The sequence below is a fragment of the Rhinoderma darwinii genome, chromosome 4 (assembly GCF_050947455.1).
Source record: "Rhinoderma darwinii isolate aRhiDar2 chromosome 4, aRhiDar2.hap1, whole genome shotgun sequence".
Taxonomy (NCBI): Eukaryota; Metazoa; Chordata; class Amphibia; order Anura; family Rhinodermatidae; genus Rhinoderma; species Rhinoderma darwinii.
Window position 1 is genome coordinate 213,770,737 of NC_134690.1, and position 19,349 is coordinate 213,790,085.

Below are 19,349 nucleotides of genomic sequence, written 5' to 3' on the forward strand. Positions count from 1 at the left end.
CTTGTTCCATCCATTTCTTCTTATCTGTACTGTTTACTTTAAATTAAATCTCATCCAACCTAGTCTCTTCAACCACTCTGATTAATGGAATATCCCCATCCTCTGTTAAGCTTGATCCCATCATATTTATCCTCGAGAAATCGGCTCTTGAACACAAACTTCTCAGAATACTTCTTCTCCTACCTCATAAACCATATAATTTGTTCCAAGGCCTGGCTTCACTCCCAGCATGCTGCCTGCCATCAAGTGAAATCTGTTAAGATAGAACTACTCATTACATGTTCTTGTAGAACCCTCTGGTTTCTGTGGCACCTGCTGTGTCCATCACAATGAAATTTATCACAATTACCTCAATATCACAACCTTGTTCCTACTTGAGTCATTTTTACTGAAGCCTCTTCATTTTTTACAATCATGCCACCTTCACCCTCAAAACCTAGCGTAACATCAATCCATTATTGTTTCCAAAGTAAAGTAGAACGGCATCGGACAAAGCTTCTCTAAATTATGTCCTCCTGTGAATCCAGTACAAAATTAAACTAAATCAAAGACCTAAGAAACATACTGCAATGTCCACGACTACAACATAGCTTGGGTTCCTTAAAGTCACTTTTTATAAGTCTATCCAATTAACCATGTTAGATTCTCAGGAAAGATACAAAACTACTTTTTCTGATGGAAGCATCCATCTCCTCGCTGAACTTTGTTATGCCATGTGTTAAATTTCAACCTTAATCAACACATGCATTTTTGGTGACCATGAAGACATAGTCCAATCTAGTTACTGCTACGAATTGCAGTTGTCTTAGGTTTTTAATATGTATCTCAAGCATATCAATGATATGTTTATTGTTGTTTTTTTTGTAGGATCAAAAGGAACGTACATACTCTACACTGAAAACAAAATTAACATTTGTTTCCGTCAATAACCTTAGACCTGGAACGGTTTATGTGTTTCAAATTCGAGCTTTCACTGCTGCTGGTTATGGAATGTACAGTCCCAGGCTCGATGTGACTACTTTGGAGGAAGCTACTGGTAAAGTTTTTTTCTAATTTTTCTCTGTGAAAATGTATTGCAAATTGTTAAATATTAGCTGAATAAATATATTCTAATATTATGTATAACAGATGTATTATATAACAAAATCCTTGCATGTCGATCTAGTGCAATGTCGAGACAGTGATGCTGTTATTCTATATGTTATAAAATAAGGCATTAAATACGAATGGGCTAATTTGTTTGATCTAAAGCTTCTATGTCTTTTGCTGATTTTGTTTTAATTATGTTGCGTGTCTTTTCACAGCAACTGCTGTATCGAGTGAGCAGAATCCTGTCATTATAATAGCAGTGGTTGCAGTTGCAGGCACTATTATTTTGGTCTTCATGGTTTTTGGGTTCATCATTGGAAGAAGGTAATAATTGTGTATATTTTGGCAAACAAATTAGGGGGCCTCTAAAGTATTAAAACAATTGGATTGGAGATATATAAAAATACCTAAAGCTTAAGGGGGTCTTATACTGGGCAATTAACGGGCAAACAATAGTTCATAGAATGCTCGTTGCCAATAATTGCCCTGTGTAAACAGGGCAGCGATCAGCAGAGAAACGAGCAAACGCTCGTTCGTCTGCTGATCGCATCGTTTTAAAAAAGTTAAATATTATCGTTGTCGGCAGCATATCTCCCTGTGTAAATAGGGAGACACCCTGCCGACATGATAATAATGTATGGGGACGAGTGTTCGGAGTAACGAGCACTCGTCCCCATACATAGCTCCTTGTGATAGGAGCAAACTAGCTCCGATCAACAAGCTGCCTCGTTGATTGGCGCTCGCTGCACCGGCCAGAATCAGCCGATGTAATCGGGCCTTTAGTTGAGGCCACTTTTTGCTGAGTGACCGTTGCGGTGAAATTTTGGATTACCATGACTGTTGTACCCTTTGGAGAAAAAAGTAATATTCCAAATTTTGTACTTGTCGCCAGTTGACCACAACTATTTTCCCTATGAGCAGTAAAGCCATACATATGTGAAGAATATATCCCAAAACTATAAACTGTTAACTTTTTTTTTTTTTTGTTACAATCAATGTTCTGTTAAAAGTTATTCTTCTTAAAATATATAATGGAATTAGTTTTTATTTTCCTTTTGAGCTATTTTTCAGTAAATTTTATTTAGAAGTCAATCAATTAGGTTGACCTGTCTTTAAGTTAGTTTAAAAGCTAGAGCTTCATTGAGGGCTCTGACCACTGGCGTAGCTATAGGGGCCGCAGCGGTCGCAATTGCGACCGGGCCCCGAAGCCAGGGGGGCCCACGGCCCCCCGCACCACATCAATAAAAAGTTACTATAGTAACTCGGGCCGCGGGCCCCTGTTACTATAGTAACATACTTTACTTACCTTCCTGGTTCCGGATCGCAGCGGAGGTCCTGACGTAAAGCGCTGTGCGCAGCGCATGACGTCACAGCGCTATGCCGCCGCGCACAGCATCGAGCCTACAGAACTCCCGCCGCGGCCGAAGAGGAAGGTAAGGTTAGCCCTGACTGGCGGGGTCCGACTCCCGGGACCCGCCAATCAGCTGTTTTGAAGGGGCCGCAGCACTCGTACGAGAGCTGCTCCCCTTCATTCCTGTCACTTCATTCCGGTCACACTGTGAATCGGTGTCGGCGATTCACAGTGTGGGCGAGTAGTGAAATGAAGGGGAAGCAGCTCTCGTACGAGTGCTGCGGCCCCTTCAAAACAGCTGATTTGCGGGTCCCGGGCGACACATCAGCTATTGATGGCCTATCCTGTGGATAGGCCATCAATGTTTAGGGACTGCACAACCCCTAAGCCTACGATGTAGCAGGCTTAGGGGGCCCATGAGACAGGATCACAGATTGTGTGATCCTGTCTGCTGGGCCCTGTATCTAAGCCAATCACATGGTAGGCTTAGATACATGGCCCATGCGTGATCCTGTCTGCTGGGCCCTGTATCAAAGCCTACCACACTGTAGGTTTAGATACAGGGCCCCAGCACACAGTAATCTTATACTGTATAAGATTACTGTCTGCTGGACCCTGTATCTAAACCTACAGTGTGGTAGGCTTAGCTACAGGGTCCCACAGACAGTATCACACATGGGCCCTGTATCTAAGCCTTAGGGTATGTGCACAGACACTAATTACGTCCGTAATTGACGGACGTATTTCGGCCGCAAGTACCGGACCGAACACAGTGCAGGGAGCCGGGCTCCTAGCATTATAGTTATGTACGATGCTAGGAGTCCCTGCCTCGCTGCAGGACAACTGTCCCGTACTGTAAACATGTTTTCAGTACAGGACAGTTGTCCGGCAGCGAGGCAGGGACTCCTAGCATCGTACATAAGTACGACGCTAGGAGCCCGGCTCCCTGCACTGTGTTCGGTCCGGGACTTGCGGCCGAAATACGTCCGTCAATTACGGACGTAATTAGTGTGTGCACATACCCTAACACGTGTGTTACTAATCATTTTTTGTGTATTTTCTTTCAGGTTCGGTCGTTGGACTACGTCGGATTCCAGGACTACTTCGATGACAGCTTTTTTTTTATTGTCAATAAAATGGTTAATGAGGGTTGTGTGTTTTTTTTTTTATTTCAATAAAATATTTTTTCTATGTCTTTGTGTTTTTTTTTTAAACTATATTACTACCGCCTTAGTAATGGCCGCCGGCTGATTGACAGCATCCATTGCTAAGGCGGGGCTTAGTGTTAGCGGATGCAGAGGCTAACACTAACCCCCTTTATTACCCCGGTACTCACCGCCACCAGGGGTGCTGGGAAGAGCCGGGTACGATCCAGTACCTGACCATCTGTAGTGATGGTCGGCCACTGGGGTGGCCGCAGGCTGGTATTATCAGGAGGGGAAAGGCCAAAAACAGTGGCCCTTCCCATCCTGGTAATGCTGCCTGCTGCTGCTTTATTGTATCTGGCTGGTTATGAAAATGGGGGGGACCCCACGTCATTTAAAAAAAAAAAATAATAATAATTGGAAAGAACGATGTCAGGTCCCCCCCCAATTTTCATAACCAGCCAGATACAACACAGCAGCAGCAGGCAGCATTACAAGGGTGGGAAGGGCCACTGTTTTTGGCCTTCCCCAGCCTAATACTACCAGCCTGCGGCCACCCCGGTCCCTGCCCGGCACTACAGATGGTCGGGTACTGGTTTGTACCCGGCTCTTCCCGGTACTCCTGGTGGCGGTGGGTACCGGGGTAATAATGGGGGTTAGTGTAGCCTCTGCACCGGCTAACATTAAGCCTCGCCTTAGTAATGGAGATTGTCAATCAGCCAGCGGCCATTACTAAGGCGGTGATAATAAAGTTTAAAAAGATACAAGCACATAGAAAAAATATTTTATTGAAATAAAAAAACACAACCCTCATTAACCATTTTATTGAGAATAAAAAAAACGCCGTTATTGAAGTCCTCGTATCCGAAGTCCAACAACCGAACCTGTAAAAAAAACACAAACACACAAAAATAATCAGTAACACATAAAGAAGCAAAATTATTATTCTTACCTTTCCTGGGTCCAGCGCTGGAGCCGCAATGTCAGCGAGCTGGGCCCTGTATCTAATCCTATCATGTGTGATACAGTCTTCTGAGCTGTGTATCTAATCCTATCATGTGTGGTACTGTCTGCTGAGCCACTGTATCTAATCCTATCATGTGTGGTACTGTCTGCTGAGCCACTGTATCTAATCCTATCATGTGTGATACTGTCTGCTGGGCCACTGTATCTAATCCTATCATGTGTGATACTGTCTGCTGAGCTGTGTATCTAATCCTATCATGTGTGATACTGCCTTCTGAGCCACTGTATCTAATCCGATCATGTGTGATACTGTCTGCTGAGCCACTGTATCTAATCCTATCCATAGTTTATAGGGTCGTAGTGCTATAGATATGCTATGCTGTCTCATATACACACTTTTTTTTGGGCGGACACATATGTATTGGGGCTATTTCCCGGACATTTTAAGCCCTGAGGGTATGTTCACACGGCAGCGTCCGTTACGGCTGAAATTACTGTGCTGTTTTCAGGAGAAAACAGCACAGTAATTTCAGCCGTAATGGCATGTGCGCAGGCGTCTTTCGCTGCGTCCATTACGGAAGTAATTGAAGCTGGTTTTCCATGGAGTCCATGGAAAACAGCTCCATTTACGTCTGAAGAAGTGACAGGCACTTTTGACAGAGGCGCGTAAAAAAAAATGACCGTCGGCACAGAACATCGTAAGACCCATTCAAATGAATGGGCAGATGTTTGCCGACGCTTTTGAGCCGTAATTTTCGGACGTAATTCAATGCTAAAACGCCCGAATTACGTCCGTAAATAGTGTGTGTGAACCCAGCCTTAGTGACGCCCCGGCTGCTAGTGCTGCATTGTTGGGTCACTTAGGAGACCCAGCGATGCAGCTGAAAGCGGACCGTCGGCCATGAGAAGTTTGCGGGGGGGGGGGGGGGGGGGCCAGTAAGAATTTTTGCATCGGGGCCCATGAGCCTCTAGCTACGCCCCTGGCTCTGACCAATCATATTTGCTGTTGCTCAGAATTGTATTTAAGGTCACAGGAGAAGAGAGTCAGTGTCAAGGTCCGGAAGCAGTTTTGGAGTCCAGTGGCTGAAAACATCTGGAAGAATGGTGTTATTAAGCAAGAATAGTCAACTAACAGTCCAGGTTCGGTACAAAGATAAACGGCAACTGTTGATAGTGTAAGGCAGAGACATGGTCAGACGCAATCCAAGTTCGGTACATAGATAAGTAGTAGTTGGCATAAAGGCAACAAGCAGCAATAACTTAGACTAAAGTCAGGGAAGTTTAATAATCTGGCAAAGAGGAAGTGCCAGGACAAGGTTTATATAGGATGTCAGAGGGTGTGACTCGAAAGACGTGATTGCTAATTAGCGAACCTTGGTGAAACGACACCTACACTGGAAAGGGAGCAGTCCAGCATCCCAGATAGCTCAACAACAGCGCTACTATCTGGAATAGGTGAATCTCTTGGATCGACTCTTGACAGCTATCAGCGGAAGCTGATAAATTATGTATTTTAAGACATTATGATTGAGAAACGTATATTAAATCCAGTAGGTTTCCACTGTTATATGAAGAAAATAACCCTCACGCAATACATAATATCCTAATTATAGTTTTCAAAAAATTGACGGTTTAACTTGGAAAATTACAATTTGTTGGGCAATGTGTTGTTGTGCTAGCCATTTTTGCAAAGACGTCACGAGGTAGTGCAACCAGTTGTCATCCTTTTTTATTAGTTTCTCGGAAACTAATGATAAACCTTTTATTATATCACCATGTTCTATCAATTAGAAATTCCAAAACAATATGGCTGCACTTTCTGTTGCCAAAAAGATGGCTCCCACAATAAACAGAAAATGGCAAAATATTATTAGTAATACTGCATTGGTCTGTGTATGTATTGCATATACTGCAGTTTAAGAAAATGTATATAAAATTATTTTTGTATTTTTTTTAATTGTATATTTCACAGGCATTGTGGCTATAGCAAAGCAGACCAGGAAGGAGATGAAGAGCTTTACTTTCATTGTAAGTGTTTCCTTTCAATATTTTAGAAGACCTTCTTTATTACATTTATTATAATAATCACGATATAGCTGTGTAAATAAGACTTTTCAAGGTCAAGGTAACCCGCTGAATCACAGGTGAATCTGACTAACATGTATATCAAGCAGTGACATTGTTCACCACCATGATTGTTATTTTCACACTGCTTTGGAGACCTCCCTTGAGGTTCAGTAATTTGAAGGTCAATGGCCAAGTTGCTCTTTAGCAATTTTTTCACATCCTCTTGTCAATCATTGAACATATAAGGTGAAAGTGGAGCAGTTTATGCAAACCTTGTTAAATGTAATACGGATTTTTTTAGTTCCATTCCAGTTGTGGCATGATTTTACAAATGTATTAAGCTGAGAAAAATCGTCTCATCACAACCTGCAATGTGTAAATTGTAGATTGCAGACTATGCAAATGGTAACTATTGACATACAGCAGAATTGCTTGACTTTGGCCTAGTTCATTATTTCACTTCCAATGTGGTTTGCTGGTTGACTCACAATTGAGAAATATCCTAGCAAGTTGAAGCAATTATAAATAAGAGCACAGACAATAGATGCGAGCATCAATCTTCTAAGACAAAATGAGGACATGGAAATTAGATGAAGAACACAATTCATTTTATATTTATGACAGAAATTAGAAACTGCTGATACAGTAGCCAACCATAGCCATGCTAATTTTTAATGGTGGGAAGATCACTTTAATAATCGTAATAATTTTTTTTTTAATACTAAAAAAAAGAATAATTTTTCAGTGGTTTAATTAATGCAAATAATAAGCGTATATATGTAGCTAAGTTTTCATTGGAGTTCATTGTTCCATTTCAATATACTATTAATTTCTAAAGCTTTTCGCTAAATAATAATTCCGCTAATGTCTATTAGTCTTAATTCCACCATTAAAGTAACCGTATCATGGTGACAACCCTTTTTTTCAATTGGAGCCAGCCTGGCGATCAGTTGAAGCTTGTGCTGGCCATACATTTCCCCTGCAGTGGGCAAACATGCAAAATACGGCCGACAATCTAATTCATGGATTGGCATGAGATGCTTTTTGGAAGCCGCCCTCCGCTCTGGCTCGTGGAGGGGCGTTCCATATAAGGGACAGTGTCCCTTTATAACATCCTAATGCCATCATCTCGACAACCCCTTTAGCTTGCCAGGATATTACTTCAATATGGGGCGGAGAGAAGAATCTACCAGACTTTTCTCTGGGGAACTAGGATGGGGTAAATATTTACCTAGTCCGATCCTTGATTTAACCAACAGTAGATGTTCTCCTTTGACAAATCTTCGAGACATTAGGTCTGCCAACAGATATCTAACACTTATGGACAGTTTAGGATAACGTTTTTGTTCTCACATTACATCTACAATGTTGAATTTTACTGTCCTTAATTTGATAGAGCTGAAATGCACTTATATTATTCAGCCTTGTGTTTATATAATATCATTTCTTTATAACATGTTATTTTTTAACTTTTATAAGAAGCGCAGCTCTGAGCAAAATATTCTTGGAAAAAGCTGCTTTTTTATTTTTTTGCTGAACCAGTTTGTCCGCACGCATTGAATGGAAGGCTTGTGATTAATTTAACCTGACTGCATCAGCAACAACAAAACACAGTGGTCACCAGCTATTTACAGTTGGTCTTGTTTTATTGTTCTTTTGTATAAAGCAAATTTTCAGGAGTATGAATGCTTTTCTTATTGATTTTGTTCTTCATGGAAAATAAAAGCATTAAACTTGGGATAGTGAACGCCGTACTGTACCTTATTTTGTGTGCACTTCAATCTTTTATTGAATCAAGCTCTTTAAAAAACAATAGCTCTGTTTACGAAAGCAATTGCAATTTACATTTTTATTTCCTCCTATGGTTTCCAACCAACAATGCCTTGAGATCTCAGCCAACACTATTTCATGTTGGTATGCCAGAGTAGCTTTCTCCTGTCAAAATGTTTTATGACAGCTTGAATAAAGAACCATCAGAGGCCCGTTTGAGATGCACGAGGTTACTTGGAATCCAGGCCGCTTATCATAGAAAACGGAGTGTGGCTCATTCTCCATCTGCCTGCCTGAAATCACTGTGTAGGAGGTTAACCTATTGTTTCCTATGCCCTCTCTTGGCCATTCATGTTTTTTCCATGCACACTAACAGATAAGAAGTCTGCAGTGATAACATTAAAATAAATAACAGTATAACCGATTGCATTATGCAAATGAAAGCTAAAAGATAAATTAATTGCATACCTCTTATTCAAAGTACTGCTCAACGTTGTCAGAAAATCTGGATTCATTTAAATGAGAAGTCAGAAATAGAATTCTCCCTAGAAAACATTAATTTATTCAATAATCTTTGTTGTATATAATTTTTCCTCGCCATTGCGCTCACCATGGAAATGTTTTGATTTAATAAGATTGAATAACAAAACTAAAATGAAAATAAATCACCGATTTTTGCATTGTTCAGCATTGTGTTGTGAAATCTTGCAGGAACACAACTCTAAACAGGGTATTCAATACAGTGAATCATGTTCGATAAACTTTATATTCTTTCAGACTTCTTTTTTTAGGTGGTTTGCCATCGTAGACATTTATGGCATATTCAAGGCCCCCTATCCTGATATAATGGAGTTTAGGGAACCCCTGTTTTTAAAATAGGTCTGGTCCTAGGTGTGGGACCCCCATCTATGAGACATTAATGCTATATTCTATGGTTGTGCCATAAATGTCTATAAAGGAAAAAAAACCTTTAAATCTTGTTACCATGTTATCCTAATAATATAGCCGTTGGAAAGATCAATCCTGTGCTGTGATCATGCCTGTACATGTAGGACCTATTGCATAAAAACTTTTGTAAGAATGCCTGTAACAGCCAACCTGATCACTTTTTTCATTTTTAAGCCAACTCTGGAGAAATTAAAGCTAGCGAAAACTGTTACTGGGTTAAATAGGGAATAGCATAATTTAACCATTCGTCTACTGTCTCTGCCGAGTGCCTACCAAGGTCTGTGCTGGACAGCTGAGTCAATAGAAAAAGACAGGTTGCTAGGGATATGCTGCCTGAGGGCTCATACACATGGCCGCATTATGACTTGGTACAGCTTGGCGCTTGTTCGGAGCCATAATGCAGCACTCTTAAAAGTCTGTACCTCTGTATGCCTCTGATTTCATATAGAGAGATATAGTTTTTCGGTTGGATTCATACACAATCCGATAATTGTGAAAATATTTGTGCCATGTTTCATCAGATGCTGTATTACAGAATTATTGTCCCCTAGAAGGATTCTGCCCTAGTGGACCGTACAGAGGCACCATATAGCCACACGTGGCGTGCTTACAGTTTTGTAGAATGAAACCAAAGAGACTCCATGTGCTGCGTGACAGGCTTTGTACACACAGCTCTGCTATGTGCATGACCCCTATGGCTAGGTCTTTCTACGTGGTTTTGTCAAGCCAAGTTGAAAACACACTTGTGTCTCTTACTGCTTTGCTTATATTTATTTTTAAAATAAAATTAGGTTAGCAACCTTTGCCCAGATTATTAAGCACTCTTTCTTAAAGGGGTTTTCCCACTAGGGACATTTATGACATATCCACCGGATATGTCACAAATGTCAGATAGATGCGGGTCCCACCTCTTGGACCCACACCTATCTCTAGGACGGGGCCCCCTAAGCCCCGTTCTACCTTCTGCTCTCACTGCCTCCCAGCCATACGCCAAAGTAATAGTAACAGTCCATTGTAACAGACTACAAAAAAGTCCTGTGTCTAATCTGATCCTGCCACCATGTGTTGCTCCCTTTCTTCTGCCCCATCTCCTACTCTCTGTAGTTAAGAAAGAAGAGGAGACAGAGGGAGTGGGGTCACACGTGACTACACAAAGAGTTTGTTTGTGGTCTGTAACCATGGAGATGCATAGGTCTGCATTAACATATACTTTTTACTGAGGAAACATAAATAAAGTGCAAATAAATACCTAGTTGTTTTTTTAAAACAAATTATAGCAAAAGAGATAGCAGTTACAAAATGACAAAAAGGGATTATAAAGGAACATTCCAGGCAATGTGGGAATTGACACATAATAAATCACAAAATAAAAATAGAGAACAAAAAGGAAAAAGGGAGGGTGTGGATTTGTGGAGAGGGAGTTGGGTTTATGCCCCAATCATCCCAGCGTCCTTCTTCCTCCAAGTGAATAAGTAAAAATATATTCAATTATTCAGGGGAGTGTGCTATTCTAAGTAGGTGTTTTGGGTAGGGGAATCCATAGAACATTTTAGCCAAGGAAACCAGATTTTTAAGTAGAGGTCACGTCTCCAGCCAATTAATTCTTCAAACCAACAGATTTGATTCAGCCAATGTGTAGCGTAGGGGGCTGAGTTTACAGCCAGTTGGGTTGGATTAAAGATTTGGCTAAAGCAATAAGGTGTGTCATCAGTTTAGATTTTGCTGGAGTTTAGCTTAGACCACCATGTCTAAGGTGATCTTTTGTATGATGTGCTTAATTTGCTTCCAGAACTAATAAGGGGACAGTGTCACCCTTACACCCATATGCATGGGGAAGCGAGTGTCACCCTTACACCTCCAGCATGTGTTTTGAATCAGAACCTCAGGGCAACTGTACCACCTTGTTAGGAGTTGTAATGGTTTTCCTGCAAAAAGAAAAGCCATGTGAATGAGCCCAAGTAATCTTGGTCTCGAAAGCTGATAAGGTAATTCCTAGTTCCTTTTTCCATCTGAGCAACTAAACTGGCTTGGAGGATGTTGGAACTACAATTAATTTATGATACAATTGAGACATTTTTCTCGAGCTCCTAGATTTGGCTTCTATAACTTTCTCAAATTCAGTGAAATGCCTGACTATGGCGTGCGCTTCAAAAGATAGGAACAGTGCTATTTGAAGTGTATATAGTGTAGAAATGTGGGATGGAACTTTGAGACCAATGTCCAAAATGAAGGTTCCCCTTGTATTTTCTTATCAGAAGCTTACATGGGGTGAAGGGATTTAAGTAGTCCCACATTGTGTGGTAGGGAATACCTCGCCCATGATTAATCAACAGAATGAGTCCAGCCGGTAAGGCTAGGGAAGGAGTCAGTGCCAGGGAGGTTTTCAGCACCTTACGCGTTTTACAGGAGCCTATAAGGAGTGGGTTAAAAGTATTTTTTCTATACACCTTCGGATTCAGGGAACCATAAATCAGTTAAAAATGCGTCTCAGAAAATTGAAGCAACTTTGCAAATAGTCTTGATAAAAATATTCATGTTTTAGATGCATTGGCGCAATTAAAAGTATGCATATCATTTAGGTGCTCTTGCTGTAAAATACTACAGTTCAACATGTTGGCTATGGCACTCTTACACTGCAATGCAATTGTGTTGTTTACACACCTCACACATATATGTTAGCATTTGTGATTTTCTAATGAAGACTTTATTAGTAAATGACCATGTTGTCAGTTAACCAACATATTTTCTTATTATTTTCAATGCAAATGCAATGTACATCTAATTCCACATGTTGTCTGAATTTTCCTCCTTTAAGAAACGTTGGATGATTTCAATCTGTGCAGAACTGTTGTGGTGCAGCTTGGGTTACCCAACAAATAACATTATGCTTTATTAGCTAACCTTCATTCTTGTGGCTCTTCCTTTTGATATGCATGTGTATATAACCTGCTGTTCATGCCGGCTTTCTACTTGGCAACACTCCATTCAGTGACAGTCCTAGCTCTAAGAACAATAAGTGTTTTTCTTCATCACTGTTCCGCTTTCTGACATCATTACAGTTAAATTTCCAGGCACCAAAACCTACATTGACCCTGAAACATATGAAGATCCGAATAGAGCTGTCCATCAATTTGCCAAGGAGTTAGATGCATCTTGTATAAAAATCGAGCGTGTGATTGGCGCAGGTAAGACACTGGTCCATTCTTTATTGAGCATTTCCATTTAGCCATTGAATTGAATCTTAGACATATGACAGGAAAGTAATTATGACTTATATATTGAACCTTTTCTTTGCTCTGTGTCTGTAAAATCCTGATGGGTTTGTCTATGACTAAGAAAACGGGAAAAAGTGAATAATGTTGTTTTTGTGAAAAGTTCTATTACGTAGTGATGGCACAAAGAGCAATTGATTTTACATTCTTTCGTTTAAGGGGAACGTACAGTATTAGAATTTTTTTGCTAATGTATTCTTATTTTATTAAGCTGTTTTTATATTTGATTGTATATTTTTTTATTCTATTTTCTTTATATGATTTTGGGGGTCGCCATCTTGTCTGAGCTGCTGCAACAAAAATCAGAAAACAACTACTTGACTTCTGTGAGGGTGTTGTGGGCATGCTTTGTGATACAATTACAGTAGTCACTGTGCAGGGAGGGGGAGAAAAAGGAGGAGCCATGCTGTTTCCACTTATTGTCATTGGTATTATTCTGTGTTATTTGCCACCAGCTAGTTTTATAATAGAAGTGCCACCTTTTATTGTTGTTCTGCCCTCTTCTAACAGTTAAATGACTGCTATTGCCCCCAGTATTCATAGCAAAAATTGGAACGTGATCTCCACAAAACAAAGTGTTTTCTTATTATGAGTGCTTAGTTGGCAGTATTTCTGCATTTCTTTAATATTTATAGTAGAATAGAAAATAAAAAGAAATGATAAATGTTTTAACATCAAAATTTGACTTAGAGGGTAATTGGCAATGGGACCCCCACAAATCACTAAAACGAAGCGTCAGAAGCGAATGGGTGAGCGCTGAGCCGCTTAGTTTTGGATTGGCCTTTCTCCGAAAGCTGAGCAATAGGTGTACGTACTCAATAGAAAGTCTTTGAGCCTTTCCGAGAAAAGCAGATCAGAAATTAATTAAGCGGCTCGGTGCTCACCTGAGCATTTCTGCTGCTTCGTTTTAGCGATCGGTGGAGGTATGAGTGCTCAGACCCCCACCGATCAAAACTTATGGTGTCAGAAGTTTTGTGAAAGTTTAGTTCCCCTTTAAGCAGTGTCATTTTCTGATGCTAGATTCCTTTTTAAAGATAACGTGCTACATAAAAGACATTGTGCTAAATACAACCCTCCAGCTCACAGAGCACATCTAAATATGAAGTTTTCCCTTCATATAAACAAATGGACTGAGGGTACACAAACTGAATGGCCTGTTTTGGTGCTGGCAGCAATTAACACTTACGCTATATGGACAAATGTATTGGGACACCTACAGGAGCTTTTATCACATCACATTCTCAATCCATGGCGATGTCCAAACGACAGCTCAAAATATCAACAGATCCTCTTCATATAAAGTAGTGGTGTGGGTCTGTGCTCACAGACTTACTTATGTTCTAACTTGTTTTTTATAAATGTACGAATGTAAGATCGCTTTTTATTTTAGGCGGACGAATAGAGAATTATAATTTACTACCCACAACTGAGAAAATTATCCATTATATGACACGGTTAAATAATACAGAGCACTGACCAATATATATATATTTTTTTACCTGCACTACAAATTCTAAGAATCGCTTTACGGCTGCTTGTTATCGGCGGAAAATCACTCGGTAGTCCTTTAGTGGTATGAACTACAATCAATGTGCAGAGTTTACACATTAATATTAATGTCCTACATTATCTCCACTTAATCTGCAGATTTTGAATGACAAACACGGCTGTCGCCTCAGGAAACACAAGTGATAAATGATTAAAGCAAAAATTCACTTCCCAGTACCCTCATGTAACCCATAATTAGACAGGACTAAGTAACTTATCCCATAAACACGTTTATTTAGTTAAATCCTACAGGTGAAAGGAGCTAATCTCATTTCCTGATTTTATGTTTAATTGAGTACAAGATTAAAAAAAACAAAAGCAGGTTGTCATTAGAACAAAGATATTAAATATCAGTTCCCGATCGACTGACAGGATGCAGCGCTAATTCTGATGGGATAGAAGCTTTAAATTATACAGTGTGTATGTCATTTTCTGAAATCTCTGATAAGAGACTTTCACGACAAAAAGCCTTATGAGATTTAGTGACTGCACTGAAATGTCCTTTGTTTATTGTCTGTCAATGCAAACCTGGGGCTTGATACAAACAGCTTCATTGTGATGGCTCCATGAGGTTATCCGCAAACAACACACACAGCTTTCACTAAGACAACTTTGCTGATACCTGGAAATCAAATACAATTTTATTTTATGCTTAGTAAAAATTTATGAGCAGTAAAGGCTTACCAATAAATCCTGTACATTGAAGTTGGGAAGCGCTTGTTTATAGCCCTGCTGCCATAAGGTACAACTATTTGCTTAACACATTTTTATTCACTTTCAATAAGCATAAATTGAACTATAGAATAAAGTATGTTGGTTAGATTATAGCAGATACGGTATAATAGAGCTATATATATATATATATATATATATATATATATGTATATATATATATATGAGGTATAGGTGGTTTAATGTTAATTTTATATAGAATCTCCTTGGAGCCAGTTGAGACAGTGAGGTTTTTGAAGGGAATGTGTCGCTAGAAATTTTTTTTTTTTTTCAGTTAAGCATTTAGTATATAAATGATTACACATTGTTTTCATTTTTTCACAAGTCAGGAAATATTATAAATTAGATTCTAATTTATAACATTTCCATGTGCTGGTCACTAGAGGGATCAATTCCCGAAATTGCAGCATTGGCAATGTGGTAAAGCAACCTCATTGCTTTATGCTGCAAATTTGGAGTAGACACACTCTCCTCTAGTGTCCTCACACAATCCCCCCTCCCTTATCCTGGCTAGTGCCAGGAGAAGGAGGGGTTTGAATCTTCAAACCTCCTACACTGTGTGTTGCCATTTTCTGAGTGAATGCACAGTGTAGGAGGATTAGATACAGTGCTAATCACACAGTATAACACAAACGAAAAACACACATCACATACACGAACATAACTTACCTGCTTCTACACCTTGCATCTTCGCTGCCTTGAACATATGGCCGAAAGCCGCGACCGGAAGTCGTCATCTTACTGTCCGGCCGCGGCTTCCGGTCCACATGAAAATGGCGCCGGATGTTGCTCGGCCGAAGACCTTCCTTTTGGACTGTGTGGGAGCGGCGCATGCGCCGTTCCCACACAGACGGCGTACGCTATAGTGAATGGAACAGCTCCCGTTCGCATTCTCTATGGGGATGTATGTGCCGTATTCCATCTCTGTATGTGTCGTTAATCGTGAATGCTTGTTCCCCATGTAAACAGGGCAACGATCAGTTGATAAACAAGCAAACGCTCGTTTTTAAAGCCGAAAATATTATCGTTGTCGGCAGCACATCTCCCTGTGTAAATACGGAGATGTGCTTCCAACATGATAGAAATGTATGAAGATGAGCAATCGAAGGAACGATCGCTTGTCCCCAGCCATAGCTCCTTGTGAAAGGAGCAAACGAGTGCCGATCAACAAGCTGTCTCATTATTCGGCGCTTATTTATACAGAACATGTCGGTCCGTGTAAGAGGACACTAAGGCTATGTTCACACTTGTGTCTAGGGTTTCCGTTTATATTGTTGTGCAATGGATACCCTGATCCGAAAGACTCCATCGAGTTAGAATTGGGTGCATCGTGGTGTCCGTCGTTTGATGGCAAGAATAGTGCTGCAGAGTAACCTGTTACATAAAATAAATGTTCTTGGTTTATAAAATACATTTGGGTCCTTGAGACTTCATTTTAAGATATTAACTAATGGGAAACCTAGTGCCAATGTATCGATATCTTGTTATGTCTTTAGTATCACTTATTAGTTGTATACTTTCCTGCATAGTGAAAGAATGTTTTGTATACTTTTATGCAGAAGCTTTACTTTTTATAGTGTTTACAAACTTTCACAAACATTTATTATTGTATAAAATAATACTAAACCAGAGATCAAATTTATCGTCCTTCTATTTTGCCTTTCTAGGAGAGTTTGGAGAAGTTTGCAGCGGTCGTCTAAAGCTTCCAGGAAAAAGAGATATTGCAGTTGCCATTAAAACGCTTAAAGTTGGCTACACAGAAAAACAAAGGAGGGATTTCCTATGTGAAGCGAGTATAATGGGTCAGTTTGACCATCCAAATGTTGTTCATTTGGAAGGAGTAGTGACGCGAGGTAAGGGAAACTCACAAATGCGCCTTGGAGTTTTTGCTACTCTTTAGTAACATAATAGTGTGGCTGGAAAAAAAAGTCCATCCAGTTTAGTCTTTTCTACTGCAATGTAGATCCAGCGAGTGTTTTACCATCTAGTATGTAATTGAGACATGCATTTTCCCTCCCCAAGTGCATAACCTTACATTTATTATTATTGAACCTCATTTGCCACTTCTATGACAAGCTTCCAAGTTCTCCAGATTCATTTGTTATACAATACTGTCGTCCTTTGCGTTACTTTACACAGTTTCATTTTATCTGCAAAAATGTGTTTTTTACCGTACAATGCCTCTACAAGGTCATTAATAAATATATTATAAAGAATAGGGCCCATAACCGAGCCCTATGGTACTCCACTAGTAACGGTGACCCAATTTACATATGTTCCCTCAATAACCATCTATGTTTTCTATCACTGAGCCAGTTACTCACCCACTTACACACATTTTCCCACAGTCCCAGCTTTCTCATTTTATGTACAAACCTGTTATGTGGTACAGTATCAAAAGCTTTGGAAAAATTCAGCTATATATATATATATATATATATATATATATATGTATGATATATATATATATATTTATGTATATATATATATATATATATATATATATATATATATATATATATATATATATATATATATATATATACATACACACGACATCTACCCCCAGTCCTGTGTAGAAGCTGTTCAGATTTGTGTGTCAGGACCGATCGCTCAGTTTATTTTCATTGCGGTACTCCAGGATAGCATCTCTAAGAAAATATTCAAACATTTTATCCTCAATGGAGGTTAAATTTACAGGCCTATAGTTTCCCATCTCACTTTTCGACCCCTTTTGAATATTGGTACCACATTTAATATACGCCAGTCCTGTGGAACAGGACTAATAGGACCTCAGTCTTGCAGTAAATATTTATCATGTCAGAATTTTTGTGAATGAAATTAGTAAACCGAGATAAAGTTTCTCGTTGATTTATGTTACACATGCAAACAGTATAATAAATCAATGGAAAGAACATGTCCCTTTCCTGCCATCTCTAGCACATGCTGACATATTGTTTCTTACTATTTATATGCACAAATTACATGCGGAGCACAGATACTTAAACCTGCCTATCTCATTACCATTGCTGCTACTCCTCAGGTGGAAACTTCCAAGTAGAGCAAGATGTTTCTTATCAAAATGTATGTTGCTTCTGGTTTGGGAAAGGTCTCACAAACATTGAATATTTCATGTTTTAGGGAAACCCGTAATGATTGTAATTGAATACATGGAGAATGGAGCTTTAGACGCATTTTTAAGGGTGAGTGCTCTTCATAAATTTTAGTAAAATGAATGTTTAGAGTGTCATAAATATGCATGGAATATGTGTTTACTTTTACTACTTTTCCTTTAGTAGTTTAGATTGGTATGTAATAAGAAACTCTCTCTATTAATATAAACATCCTCTATTGGTGCTCTGCTTGTTTTCCGGTTTGGTAAGTGAAAAAAGACAGTGCCAACCTTATGAATATAGTTTCCTTTAGTACTGGTGATATTTAATATACTGTATGTTTTGCTGAAGTGAATAACGTTGTGTGTATAATGACATTTTATAAGCAAATTATGTTATGTCTCTAACGTTTATCTTAATTTTATCTAAAAAATAGTTGTACAACATGAAATCAATGTATACAGTTTAAAATAACCGTTCAGGATCAGAGTTCGGGAACCAGATATCATGTCTATGAAATTTAGAGCATGTTTTTTGCTCAGTTACCTGTGTGGTCTATTTGTTAAAAGTACAGAACCCGTTAAGAAGCAATAAGTAGATCCTAAAGGAATGTCTGTCAGTATTTTTATTTCCCCCTCCGCATCATGGCTGAATTCCTCACCCTGGAAAAGGAGTATTAACCTTCACACGCTGAATAAGAATTGTTTGGCTCCCCGCTGTCACTCCTTCCCAACCCCTCGCCTCTGCTCTTGAGTGACAGCTCATGGATTGCACAGCGTATGAGACTGAGGACCAGTAGAGCTTTCAATGAGGAGCAGATGGGAGGGGTTGGGAAGGAGTGACAGCGGGGAGCCGGAGACCTACTCATCATGTGAAAATTAAAACTCCTATTCTAAGGTGAGGATTTCAGCCACAATACCGACATAGGTATGCCTAAGCTTGTGTTCCCTTCACCTATCTAGTGGTGTTAGCGGTGTGTGGGGGGGTGGGGCGACAAAAATCCTTACAGACTCCCTTTAAAATATTATTGCTGCATATTATTATTGCTAATCCCTATATATTATCCCCAGCTTTTAGGCCTCATGCACAGAAACGTTTTTTTTTTTTCCTCCCGTAAATACGAGTCCTTGGTCACACGTATTCAATCCGTATTGTACCAGTATTTACGGACCCGTAAATACGGGTCCGGTGCCACCAGTATTCCACCCGTATTTACGGGCACGTTTTTGCTGCAAAATTGCACTGCACTAATCGGCAGCCCCTTCTCTCTATCAGTGCAGGATAAAGAGAAGGGGCAGCCCTTTCCCTAGTAATTACATACTTCCCGGCCGTTGTCTTGGTGACGCGT

At 39.7% G+C, this 19,349-nt stretch overlaps 1 protein-coding gene across 4 annotated transcripts in view; it reads left to right on the top strand.

Moving 5' to 3' along the window:
* EPHA7 (EPH receptor A7) overlaps positions 1-19,349 on the top strand; it is a 164,896-nt gene that overhangs the window by 121,677 nt on the left and 23,870 nt on the right. For 2 of the 4 annotated variants that reach the window (XM_075862171.1, XM_075862173.1), the window contains exons 7-12: positions 868-1,036; positions 1,305-1,413; positions 6,524-6,579; positions 12,396-12,521; positions 16,556-16,741; positions 18,030-18,091. In XM_075862171.1, the coding sequence (XP_075718286.1) occupies positions 868-1,036; positions 1,305-1,413; positions 6,524-6,579; positions 12,396-12,521; positions 16,556-16,741; positions 18,030-18,091 (708 nt within the window). The remainder of the gene's footprint in view (positions 1-867; positions 1,037-1,304; positions 1,414-6,523; positions 6,580-12,395; positions 12,522-16,555; positions 16,742-18,029; positions 18,092-19,349) is intronic. The other 2 variants (XM_075862174.1, XM_075862172.1) reach the window with 1 other exon arrangement.